Source organism: Solanum stenotomum, chromosome 6 (assembly GCF_019186545.1).
Source record: "Solanum stenotomum isolate F172 chromosome 6, ASM1918654v1, whole genome shotgun sequence".
Taxonomy (NCBI): Eukaryota; Viridiplantae; Streptophyta; class Magnoliopsida; order Solanales; family Solanaceae; genus Solanum; species Solanum stenotomum.
In genome coordinates this window covers 54709886-54724217 of record NC_064287.1, presented here as the reverse complement: position 1 = coordinate 54724217, position 14332 = coordinate 54709886, and the positions used below count along the sequence as shown (strand labels likewise).

Below are 14332 nucleotides of genomic sequence, written 5' to 3'. Positions count from 1 at the left end.
TGAACGTGTAAAATTTAAATATGACAAGTAAAAATGAATGAAGAGAGTAGTAATTATCTCGTAAATTAATCGAGGTGCATAAATTGATTCGGATAGTGCAATTATATATATATAAAATTGCCTCCACTTAAATTCCTAACTTGAAGATATGCTATAAACAATTGGCTTTGAAGTGACACTTCAACAAATTATTGAAGCCGCTTAATTAGCATTAACTCACGAAAAAAACCCATAGTATAATGGGGTTTGGTCTAAGAGTTTGGCAGTGATTGACTAAAAGCATTTTCACTTTTTTTTAATATCTAAGTTCTTTTTATTTTTAATTTGTAAAAAAATACTTGTTATTTGAGGGAATGATTCTTGTGCCATACATGAGAAAAAATTATTAAATTAAGAGAACCATAAAGACAAAAAAATATAATATATGATTTCAAAATGGCTCTTTATTTTAATTATTGTGATTAAAATAGGGGGAAAAACAAAGGTGACTTGCCTAATGCAAGTTTGGGCCCTAAATTTTGTCTCTTCAATAGCATAATGCCTTCACCAAATTGTGCATTATTTTTTGTTGTCTAATTCCAAATATTATTATTATTATTATTATTATTATTATTATTATTATTATTACTATTATTATCTGCTTAAGAGAATCCCTCTTCCTTTTTTCCATTCTTTAATAAATAAAAATGACTTACTATATATCGATCATTAGAATCAACATTATTTTATGTTGTTGTTTAATGACTTGTTTGAATGCATGGGATGAATTTGATGAAATTTGAATACCCTTCACCTAATTCTTCAAAATACTCAAGGAGGTGGAAGGCAATTTCTTGAAATAAAACAAATAATTTCTTCCTAATTTGGTAGGAAAAAAAACAATTTGACTAAAGTTGGGACCGGTTTGTCGCATAGCAACTAAGACAGGGGCTCTACCACTAAAATCATAAAAGATATTATTGTTTTGTCTCAAAGCCTATAGTCCTTCTAATCATTTGTTACAAAAGTTGGTGTTTTTGCCTAAATCCCACCTACTTAAACAAAGTTTATTGCATTTTAATCAAAAAAAGTTAGAACCAATTCCAAATTCTTGCAATTTTCTAAAAAAATTTCAATGGTATCTTTACCAAATAAAGAATAATTTTATTGGTTTGTGGGGTTTGCACTTTGCACCGTGCATGTCGTGCCACATTATGTGACACATAAAAATAAGTTAGATAAAAAAAAAAGATCGGAATAATTTTTTCTAAAAAAAAGAAGTTATTTAATGAAATCTTTGCAAAAAGAATCTAATAATAGTGGTTTAGTGAAGTTTTGCATCCATGTTTTTTCTTGATATGTTAAATATAATTTGTATGATTATAAATCATCTAATAAGCAATAAAATGAGAAGTATACATTTATATTACTTATAAATATTAAAATATGTTTGTCATCAAAAGTATTTTTTTAAAAGCATTTTTTGAAGTAGAAAACATTTTTCAAAATAGACTAATTTTAGAAGTTTGGCAAACATACTATTAATTAACTTTTAAATATATATACGTATATACCACTTGTATATTATCATGGTAAGCACAATTTTTATTCCAACATAATACATATTAATTGTCTTACAAGTTACAACTCACAATGTTGCATTAGTTCATTCAACCTCTATTAAAAATATAAAAACCTATTAAGAAACATTAATTGAGGAAGGAAGCTAAGGTTGATTCTTTGATTCCAAAAAAACAACATGATTTTAGACCAAATCTTGATTAAAAATGATAAGAAATGATTAAACATTGTGATTAAAAAAACAAGATAGTTTGGATAGTCAGTTATTAGTTGACTTTCTATTAATTGACTTTGACAAAAGTTTGTGTTGTGTATTTTTTACTACCTTATAGTCTTGGTTTGGGCTTAATTAGTTCAAATGAATTTGTATTGGAATCTTGATTTTAGAAACTTTTATTTTTCCCCAAAAGAGTTGGTTGAATATTTTGACAACTTAAAAGAACAATGCTTAATTTTCATAAAAGGATGCATGTGATGTGTTTGTTTACATTTATCAAAAAGTCACAATCATCAATGAAATAAAATATTTAGGGTTAGTCAAATTCTCAAGCTATGACTTTTGGTTTTTTGTATGATACTCCATATGTCTCGTAAAATTTGTCATGTTTTATTTTTCAAGAGACAAATTAACTTTAGCTAACATTTAGATATTTTTCATCATATTAATGAGAGAATTGTAACTTGTAATTTTTTTGCGTAATTTTTTAGTATTTTATTATAATTTTAAAATATTCAATTAATCTAATTCAATTTAGCTTCAAAGATAAGTCAAATCGACTCTTAAGAAGTGAAACCTGAACTAATATAAGACAGAGAGTAGTTGAATTTGAGTTTCCCCTATCGTACGTCCACCCCATCTCGTTTTTCTTTAATATCTCATACGCATGTGAAAGGAAGTTAGAATTTTAACTTGACGTTAACAAATTAAATCTTTATAAATCTACCACACATTATATTCATTATGCTTTTAGCTAGTATGATGAGATTTTTTTAGAATTTCTACTTGTATATTCATGTTATGTTTCATGTAAAAAGTAATTAATTCGGTTAAATTCCTTAGTTTGTTAGCTATATTTGCTATTATTATACTTTCAATGAGCTTATAGAAGTGTGAAAATGCTAAAGAAAATGGAAAAGGAAATTTTGACTCATTTAAAATACTCTCTTTTCTGATTAGCCAAAAAATAAAAAGATTAAGACCTTTTCATGTTTGAGAATTATTTAATTATTTTATTTTATCTATAATAATGACATATGCTTTAATTTGAATAGCTTGGTACGTTTAAAATTACAAAATTTTGGTTATAATTTTAATAAAATATATTAAAAAAATCGTATCCAAACAAATATTATGGTATAAAATACATAATGATTATGTGGTATAGCTTTGACATGCCATATATACAGATAGTCATGAGTTAGAATGCATATTGTGAAATTATATGAGAACATAAAAAATTCAATATCCTTTTTTAAAGGAGACAATCAATAAAATAATTAGAGTTTCAATAGTTGTAATCCAATTTTGTGTATTGTGTGGGACCCTTTTACCCTACTTTAGGGGTGGAGGTGGGGGGGGGGGGTAGTAGCTAACTATATATGAATTGTACAAATTAGAACATAAACAAAACTTTAATTTGGAATTAGCAAGTGAACATTGGAAGATTTAAGTAAGTCCCTTCCTTTCTCTCTTCATCATTTTCTTCTTAGAATCTTATAATTGATTTTCTTTAATCACACTGATTTTTAATTATGTTATTTTTGTAGACTTCTCTTTACAAGTAAATATAATTAATCATACGCTAATAACAGTCGTGGTGAGATTGATAGAATCTCCATACTTAATCTGTAAGTCAAAAGTCTCGAGTTTAATCTTTGAGTTTGATTTTTTTTTGTTTAAAAAAGCGTTTTTCTTTTAAATGTGTCTTACGCCGTGTAAATCCCGATGAGTCGTGAGAAACCAAAATATATATATAATTCTAAGACTTTCCATCTTTAGTTTCATTTTTTGTTGTTCTTTTCAATTTTGCTTTTAGAAACAACTTAAACATAAGGGTAAGGTCTTTTCGTGTATATATTACCCTTCTCAAACCCCACGGGATAGATTATATTGAGTATGTTGTTGTTGTTTATCTTTTCGTTTGCTTATTGATATTGATTTATTTTTATGATTATGCAAGTTTCCAGCTTGTTTATTTCTTCTTATATGAAGACAACTATTTTTTATTCTAGTTGACCTATAGCTTTGTTTTCTTCAATGCATGCCAAAAGATATTTGCTTTATTTCCAAACTACGACCTTTCAAGAAAGTTTTATATTTCACTTAATTTTTTCTGAATTTAAAGATATACTTTTTATTTGTCCATGAATTTACAAATTGTATTGTGTTAATCTCTTAAATGCTTTAGGTAAATCTCTTTTGTCATTGTTGTTATTTTATACTATCATTCTGGTATCTGATTGAGACCTTTTAGCCATTACAACAAACTATTTAATAGTAGCAACCTTGTGTTTTATAAAGGACTTTTGCTTGACTTTTTGTATCTTATTCTTCAAGTTTTACGACTATCTGTTACTTCGATTGCTTTGTTTATTGTTATTTCCTTTTAGAAGGCCTGCGTGAAGTCCTACCCTCTCTAGACCCTACTTGTGAGATTACACTGGATATGTTGTTATTGTTGTTTGGCTGACTTCTTGTTTACTCTTTCAATCTTGAGATATTTCTTCATTTTCTTGATTTGGGGTTATCAAAATCTCCTATTTTATTCATCCTGTTGAAATATAATAAAGTCTTTATCTGATCCTCCAAAGATAATGACAAATTAAACACCAATATTTTGATTGCAAAAAAGGTTATCTTTTTTGCTTTCATAAAGTTCAATTTCAGATAGAGTTCTGCAAAACAATCAACATATTATTAGTGTATTTCATTTTCAATATTCACTAAATGTTATATTAGCTTATGGTCATTTAAGCCTTTTGTTCTTTTTTGGCATGTGAGGTAAAGAATGATTGGTACTTTGCACCTTTTTCTGAAAATACAAGAGAAATCATGTTTGTTTTGGTCTTATCTAAAGTGTCTTTATTGATGTTTTTGAATGCTATAATCTTGCAGTTTTCGGACGTTGATATATGCAAAAGGAGGAAGGGAGTGTTTTCTGGTGTTTGTGAACTTGTTAGTCTTGAGATATGGGTGGATGTGTGTCGAGTCCGTCTAAGAAGATTAAGTTAAAAGCAAAGTACATTCCCAAGACTCGTAGGTTTCGAAGGAAGGCACCATCTTCTGTTTCTGTTGCACCAATAGAGCAACTTACTGATGCAGGAGAGTATGCAAGAGATGTTGATGTTTGTGAGTTTGTCACAGTAGACTACGAGAGCAGGGCGTCAAGTCCTGCATTTCATCATTCCCTAAACTATCATCAAGTTGATGTAACCGGTATGGATACTTCTAATTTAGTAGCCCTTTAATTTGGTTATAGGAATTAGATACCAAGGAAAGTTTAGTATTTTAAATGGTTTTAGAAGTGTGTATTTTTTGTTTTGCAGGATTAAGCCAAGAGGAAGCATGGTTTGATACTTGCAGTGTCCTTGACTCGGATTCAGACGAAGACTTCACTAGTGTTCTTGGAGGTAATCGAAAAATCCTTATCCAAAGTCCAACAGTAATTAACCAAAAGAAGCTATTTTTGAGTTTTCGTTGTAATTTTGCATCTAGAAATTTGCCCTTCACTCGTCGTTGCTGCTGGGAGTGCATTAGATCATCAAAGCCAAATTGAAACCCACTCACGCTTTTATGATACTATCAACAACAATGATATACCATGTGTAAGTGACACTAGCATTGTGAAGCTCAAAATGAAAAGTTTTGCTTCATGTCTTTGGTAAGGCTTCCGAGTGAATGATTCGTTGATTCTCAATGCTTGATTCAGGTAGATGGAAATTTTACTAAGAGGAGAAATGTTGCGGAGGATCCAAGTTTGACATCTCAACGAAGGAAGTTATCAGTTGTAACACTTGCTGATAGTAAGATACTGCATGATGAAGACACGACGACTGAGTTCTGTAAGTGTCACTGAAAACACTAATTTAGTGCGTGTGATTCTTTTTAAATGCATTGTTTCTAAAAATGAACTTTGTGCTTCTATCTTAAACTGAAAATGCTATAGTATACTTTCATAATCTAAACGACTTTATAAAAATACAGGTCCTTCAAGAAGATTATTGTATCATCCAAAAGCAGGATGTCTTATTCCACATTCTAGTGATGTGAAATTGACTCAAGGATGTTGGAGTCCGGTTTCTCCTTCCATATTTAAGCTTCGTGGAATGAATTACTTCAGGCATGTTACTATGGTTATGTTATATATTCGCCTTATCTACATTGTGTACAATAAGATTTGCAAGTGTTTCTTGTTTTGCTCTGCATTCAAGCTTATAAGACTTTTTATATTTCTCAAATGCAGGGATAAAAGGAAATTTCCTGCCGCGAATTGTTGCCCTTATGTACCTATTGGTGTTGATTTATTTGTTTCTCCGCGGAAGATATCTCACATAGCACGGTATCTTGAACTTCCCTTTGTAGAGCCACATGAAAACGTTCCATCATTGCTTGTCGTCAATATACAGGTCCATAAATAAGACTTGACATTTTCTTGACAGAATGATACATTTATTCTGTTAGTTGTGATTAAGTGCATGAACTTAAGTGCTCCATTGTTGATTTTGTTATCGCAGCTGCCTAGTTACCCTACTTCGATGTTCCTTGGGGAAAACGATGGAGAGGGAATGAGCCTTGTACTATATTTCAAAGTATCAGAAAATTTTGAAAGAGAAGTTTCTCCACAATTTCAAGACAGTATAAAGGTAATAGACCTGTTCTTCCTGTTTTCATTTTCTTGAATACTACTTTCTGTATTGATCCGTTTCTACTTGTTCTTATCGCAGAGATTTGTGAAGGATGAAATGGAAATCGTAAAGGGATTTGCAAAGGAATCAACAGTTCCTTTCAGAGAAAGACTCAAAGTTATGGTTGGTTTAGCCAATCCTGAAGACCTTCATTTAAATCCCGCAGAGAAAAAGCTTTTACATGCATATAATGAAAAACCAGTGCTTTCGCGTCCTCAACATGCGTTCTACGAGGTAATGTGTTGTTAATTCTGAAATCAGTCCTCCTTTGAGATCTCATAGCTGATTTGATCGTTAATACTTCCTCCGTTCTCAAAATACTTGTCATGTTTCACTTTTCCGGTGTTAAACTACACATTTTAAAAGAATTGATTTTCGAGAATCAAAATATGACAACTAATATGGGACAAAGGGAGTACACTTTTGATAAAATTTTCATACTACTTAGTACCTGATATATTTGAAACTTCTTTTTTAATCTCACAGATGATTCTTGTGCAGGGAGACAGCTACTTCGAAATAGACTTGGATGTTCATCGTTTCAGTTACATCTCCAGGAAAGGATTTGATGCATTCCGAGAACGGTTGAAACATGGAATTCTTGATCTTGGATTGACAATTCAGGTATAGTTATCAGAAGTTCAGGTGGAGAAAAAAGGGAACTGTTGATAGTCAGGGAGTGAAACTCATGAAAAAGTGATAATTCACATGTGTTTTTACCATTATCTAAAAAAAAGGACATAAGTTTTACCTTGATTTTGTTCTTGATCTGAGATATATTTGGATTGTAATGCAGGCACAGAAGCAAGAGGAGTTGCCAGAGAGAGTTTTGTGCTGCGTTCAATTGAACAAAATTGATTTTGTGAATTGTGGCCAGATACCTCAACTTATTATTCCTATTGAAAATAATTGAGAGAGCTAGGCCACAATAGTTGTAAATATTTTTGCAACAAGAAAAAAGACTAAATTCTGAAATGTAACAATTACATCAATTTTTATTTGTATCAAGATTGACAAAATGTCAAAATAGTTTAGAACTTTTTCAATGAAATATGACAAAAAGTGGAAGTTGAATTTTCTCCAAGATATAATAATAAGGTCACATCAACTTTAAAGGAAAGTCCCCTCTTGATTATCTCAAATGATCCTCAATAGAAATAACGTTTATTGGCCACTTTTCGATCCCATCCATGAAAAATAATCACGTGTTATGAAGTTAATTAATCAGTTATAAGTCCTTCCAAAACAACTAAATGACCTTAGAAACAACTAGTTAAAATCTAGATAAAAAAATTGATAAAAAGGAAAACAAAAAGGCACACATACTAACATTTTACCAACTCATTTAGACTTGGAGCAGATTCAACCCTACTAAATAAAATATTAAGAATCATAAATTCATAACAGAAAGAAGATTGTCCAAAAACTTAATGCAACATCATTCAGATTCAGATGAAAGGCCTAATTATAAAACGATTACAAGATAAAATACCAAAACATGTGGGAATATAGAAACATTTACAGAAAGAATGCATATAGAAATACCATAGCTAACAACTCTATGCCCCTTTTGAGAACATTTACAAACAATTTTATATTCAAACCACTCCTTCCTGACCTATTATTTCGTGTCAACGCAACTTCTGTACCATTTTCGTTTCATGATTGTTGGGAGAGACCATCATCAACATTGCAAACACGAGAACTAGAACCATTCAGTAATAAATTACAGCCATCTACTGGCTGCCATGTTGATTACCTTGCTGGAATGAAGATTTGATAAATCATGTACTTTGTTCTTCTTTGAAGCGTAGAAGCGCTATAGGTTGTTGTTCATTTCTCTGAAAGTCCGCTCTTCGCATTGCAGCTGGTTTATCAACTACAGGGTTGTGTGGCCTCAATTGTGACATAGAATTATTGGCTGTATTGTGGCTACTATTCCTGGCTGCAGGCACATCATGATTATGTTTACCTTCATATGTTGTTATGACTGCTTTAGGGTCACTTGCAGCCCGTTCAACATGCTTTCTTACATTACATCCCTGGCTGGTACATTTGTAATAGCTTCTGTGGAAAATAACAAGGCATGTAAAAATCATGGCAAGCAAAATAACAAGGCAGCTGGCTATGCACTTGTTGAGTTATATGGACACTGATTAGCTAATTCGATACTGGCATACAGAGGCAAAGGGATACCGCAGCACTTCCTTTGAAACAAAAAATTCTAAATGACGGTCGCAGCAACCAAGATATATGACACCAGTGGTTAATTGCAATGGAAGTCAAAAGTTCCCAAGGTTATTGTAAAAACATACTCTAGTAACATAAATAGGAAGGCGAATGTAAACACGAAGGCTCTACAACTAAAATTTATATTGAAGGTTCACTTTATCAACAAAATTGATGAAATTGGACCTAAAAAGTCATTTAGGTTCGAGATTGATTAGGTATCAGTGGAAACATAAAAGATAAAAGAATAAAGTTAAGTATAAAATAACCAAATTGGACAAATGATAGGTCAAGGTCATGTTGTTCATTGGGAATTGAAAGGTAGAGAACGAGCAGATATCGAACGATTAATTTTGATTTCTTGTTATCATGGGAATTCATCAAATTCCCCTCTTCAAACAAGCTGAACACACCAAATGGATAGGTGATTCATATCACAGAGTTGTTCATTGACAATAAGGAAGTAAAATAAGCCGAACATTTTACCTTGGATAAGGGTTTCCTTTAACAACCTTCTGGCCATACTTTCGCCACCTATAACCATCGTCCAATAGATCAACTTCACTAGTTGTTTGAACAATGATCCTAGGTTCTGCAACAGTCCGGTGAGAACAAGCTGCCTCTGTACTTTGTACTTCTACAGCCCTGCAATGTACAGATATGTTAAAAGAAGAATCTCTGTAAAAATAGACACGGAAGCCAAAACAATCACTAAAATAGTGCTAAGAATGAAGGGATTAGGGAAGTACCTCCGCTTTGATTCCCGTTCGTCAATGTCCCTTCCGTCCACTCTAGTCTCTGCATTACCCACTTCCTCACTGTCACTTGAGCCAGAGGTCTGATCATTTGCTTGGCTGGATTCTTGATCCTTCATTCTTAACGAGTAGGAAGGTTCGCCCTCCTTGGGTTTGTTAAAATTTCCTGTCAGACCCTCTGAGCTGAGCTCATAGGGCCCCTGCAGATTATAGTTACCATTTGGATTTCCACTTTCTTTTGAACGCTTACTAGCTTGAGGTGGCTGATGGTTGTGTTGGCCCTTATATATAATCTCAGTCACCTGGCCATCTAGGGAGCGCTCAACCTTCTTCTTGACTGGACAATTTGGATTTGTACACTTGTAATAGCTACGAGGATATTCACTTCCCTTGACCTGCTTCTGCCCATACTTTCGCCAGTTGTAGCCATCATCAGCAGGTTTGTCAACAGCGAAGGAAGCAGGTTCTGACCTCTGATCAGATAGGGAAACATCTGATGACTCTTTCACGATGTTAGGATCCAAAGTGGGAGGTATCTGTCGGTTTGCTGCTGCATTTGTTGGTAAGGACTGGAACTGTGACATTGATGGTGCAGCTGCCGTTGCAGAAGATGGATAGTTAGGCTGAATGTGCATTTGAGACTGAGCCTGGGAGGCCTGAGATGTAAGTTGAGCAAGCACTTGCTGATGTGACATTCCAAAAGGACCCTGTCAAATGAAGATACATAACTAACTTTGGACAAGCAAATTCAAATTAAACTAATAACAATATCATTTCACATGTAGCAGAAACTAATTAATAGAGCGTTCTGCTCATAGTTTAGTTGCTAGTGCAGTGTCAAGGATAGCGGAGAGGAAAACAACTACTGTACATGTTAATCTATCTGGAGAAACATGTTTTTCCCAATTAGTCCAGTAGTCAAGTCTCAAAGAATCCTTAGAAGATTCAGAGTCGCAACAACATGTTTTATCTCAAACCTCCAAGGGCTGTTTCGTAAGTTATCAAACATCACCTATACTTCAATCATATTGTCGCTATAACTCAAGGAAGAAGCAAAATGGCAAGCTTCAGTAATTGTTAATTAGCATGACGTAGTTCTCCTTTGAAAGATCATTCTCTCTAGTAGATTATAGAGGGAATTCCGTTAAAACACTTCTAAACCTTGACACAGACATCAGAATAGGTCTTGACAATGGCATACGTCAAAGGATTGGCAATCCATTCACCTATGCAACAAGTAATAGAAATAAATGAAGAATAGTGACATCCCAAGTACAATTTTCATTACACAGGACTGGAAAAGCCCGTAGCACCGGAAATTGTCTTTGCCATGGACATAAGCTTCCAATTTGCAACAACAAGAATTGTCTTGAATGCCAACCTCCTCCTTTCATCTGAACTACTGGAAACAGAAACTTTCTTCCCGTGTAACTTTATTCCAACAAATTAACACCACAATGCCAAATAAAGAACATTTACCATCACCAAGAGATCTCTAATTGCAGAGCAGTGTTAGTTACTGAAACTCAATTATGTTACTACAAACAAAACCTGCTTATTTAAAGTTCAAAATCTTACTGTCTGCCTTTTGTTTTATTTCATAACTGGGGTTTTATTCTAGAAGAATACAACGTTGAGATTATTTTTTAAAAGAGAAGGATAATACAAGGCCCACTAGAAAGATGTTCCCTTTCTCCATATTTCTACTTACTAGATGGGTGCAGATAACAATGTAATAATAACAACTCCAAATAGAGATATTGTTCCTTCAAAATTGATTTAGATGATGAGGACCCACAGAAAAGTCCACCTTATTCATGCATTTGCATTTAAAAACCAAATGCCTGTATATTCACTAACAACAAAACATAAGACATTATGTCGAGTAGTTTCTGTTGTCTTTTCTCTGTATCAGTTCATGTGAGGCCACGAATTCCTTTCTCCCAACTACTTCCCAGGGTAATATGTTTGGCACTAGATGGGACTGAAAATAGTTCTTTTAAGTGAATCTTGTGGGACAATTAGTTGAGAGGGAAAATGGGATGGACCTGCTCTACTCATACATTGCCATCTTGAGCTGGTATTCAAGTGGACAACTTAATGAATCAAAGAAGGTTAGTACAGTGTTCCTGACACTTCTAGTTTTCCTTTTTTTGCTTCCTTCAAGAAATGCTATAATTTCAACTATAGCCCTCGATCTTTTTTTTCCCTATTTGATAAGCAGTCATAGAGGAGATGAGGAAGGATCTGTACATATAGAGACTTTAACTTGTCCCCCGGGAAAGGCAGATATATACTAAGTGGAAGTGGTCAATCCCTGTCTTTAAAACATAAAGTGATCTAATTCGATCGCAAAGAGAAGAGTTCATTTTTATTGCCTACTTTGGGTCTATATGTGACAGTGGCACAGATTTTCTAAGGTAGAATAAGATTAGACTAGTCTCCCTAAACTCATTCTAGAATGATTCATTGATGAAACTAGGCCTAGGTGTATGAAAACTTGTCGTGGTTCCCCTTCTTTCCTACACCGAAATGGTTGGAGAGAGAAAAGGTTCTTTCATTTTTAGGACCACCTGGGAATAGATACAGTGGAGATGGGGTGGGCATGTAACTCAGATGATTAAATCACGAGGTAAAATAAACAAAAGAAAGAGGCTGGACGAGGATATGCTTCAATTAAATGAACTGAAAACGAAGATCAGTACTCTGATATTTCGTACTACTTACTAGTATAATGTCTCTCATGTGAGTCAGATACCTTATTCAAGGAACATCAAAAGGCACACTCCAGATATAAAGGAAATGCACTTTTGGCAGTAAAGTTCAAAGTTTTTAGGAAATAATTCCTTTTCCCAGATCCAGTATGCCACTACAGTGCCTTAAAAATCATTGCCACTTACAGTAGATTCTTCCAGGGAAAATAAGGCACACACCAATCTGATCATCCTCCCGTCATGACTGTTGCTATACTAACAAACTATTAAAATCAACCATTAATGCTAAAACAACTTAATTAGTATCTACATAAAAATTCAGCAATTAAAGCCAAAAAAAATAGTTACTAATTATGGTAACAATTATTGGATTCCATTCCATCTTGGCTACTTAACATGTTTTGTTTTCCTTTCTTTTGTGCCCGTCAATCGGAAACAACCTCTCTATCCCAAAATACCTCAAAACTAATCTAACACTTGCAAACCCAAAAATCGATTCTTTAATGATATCGTTGTTCAGGTCAACTCGTGCGCACGTCACATAAATCTACCAATCATCCAAGATTGACATATTGTCACAAAACACTAAAATTATGAATCCAAATTCAAAAACTGTATTGTGTTCATGCTAAAAACCTTAAGGTTGAATCAATTATCTACAAATCGGAAAATAAAGTTATGAACTTTAATCAAGTACCTGACCAGGTGAGAAGAACCCATCAAACAAACTAGTTGGATTCAATCCAGGCGGCACAGTAAACGTAGTCGGTGACTGAGTTATCGCCGCCGTAGATGGTGGCGGAAGTGGCGGGAAACCTGGTCTACCACCGGTAAAACCCGCCGGAGGTGTCATTGCACCGGCGAGAAGCTGTGAAAATGAACGACACTCAGAATCTGGATCGTTATCGGAGAAGAAACTGGATACAAGGGTCATCGGACCCGGGCTAATACCACTTGACCCGCCTGAAAATAGACTCTCAATAGAACTTCTCGGCGGTAAAGTAATAGTTGGACGGAGTAATTGACCTCTTGACGTTGAAGAAGATGATGATCCTTCATTTTCGGCCATAATTTCTGGGTATTTTATTTTTTTTTCTTTCTTATACAAATATTATGTAGAAAATTAATTTATCATTTCTTCCTTGTAATTCTCTGTAAATTATCAAAAAAACTTGATTTTTGTTGGAAAAAGTGGGTGTTTGTGAACAGATTTGATGATTGGAGTTTACTCTTCAATTTGGAAAAAAAAGGAAAAATTAAACAGAAAGGTGTGTGTATAGGATAGGATCTGAACAAACTTTTAGTAGAAACTAGAAAGTCCACGCTTGCTTATACGAAAATGGAGGCTTTGCAGTTTTGCTCATTTTCACCTTTTTCTTTTTGTTATTTAAATAAACAATCATATAAGACATAAGTATATTTTTTTCTTTTGTCTTGATATAGAATACACTATACAAGTTGAACACATAAAAATTATAGTAATATATAAATAGATATTTAAATTTGAATTTGGTTAATGAGTAAGTACTTTAATTTTGAAGTTTACATTTAAATTTTTAAAATTGATTTTAATTGATAAGTAAATACTTTAATTTGATCTCATAGATACCTTTGCGCTAATATGACACATAAATTTGAAAGGTGTGTAGATGATCAATTTGTAAGTTGGAATATTCATGTGATACAATAGAGATAAGTTGAGATGTCTAGATATGCATATTCAAAATTGGACTATGTACTTATCAATCGAGACCAAATTTAAATGTTTGTTTGGATATTATTACTGAAAATAAGTAGCACATTATTTATTTTTCATCTGATCTTTCACTCGATTTTGAGGCTAACTATATTCAAAGTATGTGTTTTCAAACTGTATGTAAATTGTATTGATCAACTGTATAGGAGATTAGTTATCCGCAAAGTATTTGTGAAGTGTATATTATATGTAGGGAAAAAGGACAAATATATCCCCGAACTTTCAAAAATTGTATATATATACCCTTCGTTATACTTTGAGACTGTATATACCATTGCCGTTCAATAATCGGTGCACATTTACCCCTCCCACTAACGGCACACTCTTTATGTACACATGGCGCAATCCTAAGCCATTATCGAATTGACCAATTTTTTTTAACCCAATTCCTAAGAACCCGCCCATGACCCAAT

At 33.2% G+C, this 14332-nt stretch overlaps 2 protein-coding genes across 3 annotated transcripts; one reads left to right on the top strand and one right to left on the bottom strand.

Moving 5' to 3' along the window:
* Positions 1–4425: 4425 nt before the first annotated feature.
* LOC125867486 (uncharacterized) lies at positions 4426–7518 on the top strand. Of its 2 annotated transcripts, none has more exons than XM_049548003.1 (10): positions 4426–4561; positions 4676–4996; positions 5107–5190; positions 5276–5385; positions 5490–5583; positions 5765–6186; positions 6295–6423; positions 6505–6699; positions 6967–7089; positions 7262–7518. In XM_049548003.1, exons 2-10 carry the CDS (start codon positions 4750–4752, stop codon positions 7376–7378), a joined length of 1521 nt encoding a protein of 506 aa, XP_049403960.1. In that variant the 5' UTR covers positions 4426–4561; positions 4676–4749; the 3' UTR covers positions 7379–7518. The 2 variants fall into 2 exon arrangements, with proteins under 2 accessions (XP_049403960.1, XP_049403959.1); XM_049548002.1 differs by having other exon boundaries at positions 4427–4561; positions 5490–5622.
* Positions 7519–7862: 344 nt separating this feature from the next.
* Positions 7863–13535, bottom strand: LOC125867556 (probable WRKY transcription factor 4). The gene is made up of 4 exons (XM_049548100.1): positions 12861–13535; positions 9444–10156; positions 9181–9339; positions 7863–8532 (listed from the first exon to the last, which is right to left on the bottom strand). The coding sequence occupies exons 1-4, from the start codon at positions 13230–13232 to the stop codon at positions 8250–8252; spliced, it is 1527 nt and encodes a 508-aa protein (XP_049404057.1). The 5' UTR covers positions 13233–13535; the 3' UTR covers positions 7863–8249.
* Between the last annotated feature and the right edge of the window lie 797 nt (positions 13536–14332).

Excerpts from the sequence above, each read along its gene's own strand:
- LOC125867486 (XM_049548002.1), top strand. The coding sequence starts at position 4,750 with ATGGGTGGATGTGTGTCGAGTCCGTCTAAGAAGATTAAGTTAAAAGCA. Across the intron at positions 5,386-5,489 it reads ACAACAATGATATACCATGT|GTAGATGGAAATTTTACTAA; the intron begins GTAAGTGACACT and ends TGCTTGATTCAG. Across the intron at positions 7,090-7,261 it reads ATCTTGGATTGACAATTCAG|GCACAGAAGCAAGAGGAGTT; the intron begins GTATAGTTATCA and ends ATTGTAATGCAG.
- LOC125867556 (XM_049548100.1), bottom strand. The coding sequence starts at position 13,232 with ATGGCCGAAAATGAAGGATCATCATCTTCTTCAACGTCAAGAGGTCAA. Across the intron at positions 10,157-12,860 it reads GGTTCTTCTCACCTGGTCAG|GGTCCTTTTGGAATGTCACA; the intron begins GTACTTGATTAA and ends TTCATTTGACAG. Across the intron at positions 8,533-9,180 it reads AAAGGAAACCCTTATCCAAG|AAGCTATTACAAATGTACCA; the intron begins GTAAAATGTTCG and ends TATTTTCCACAG.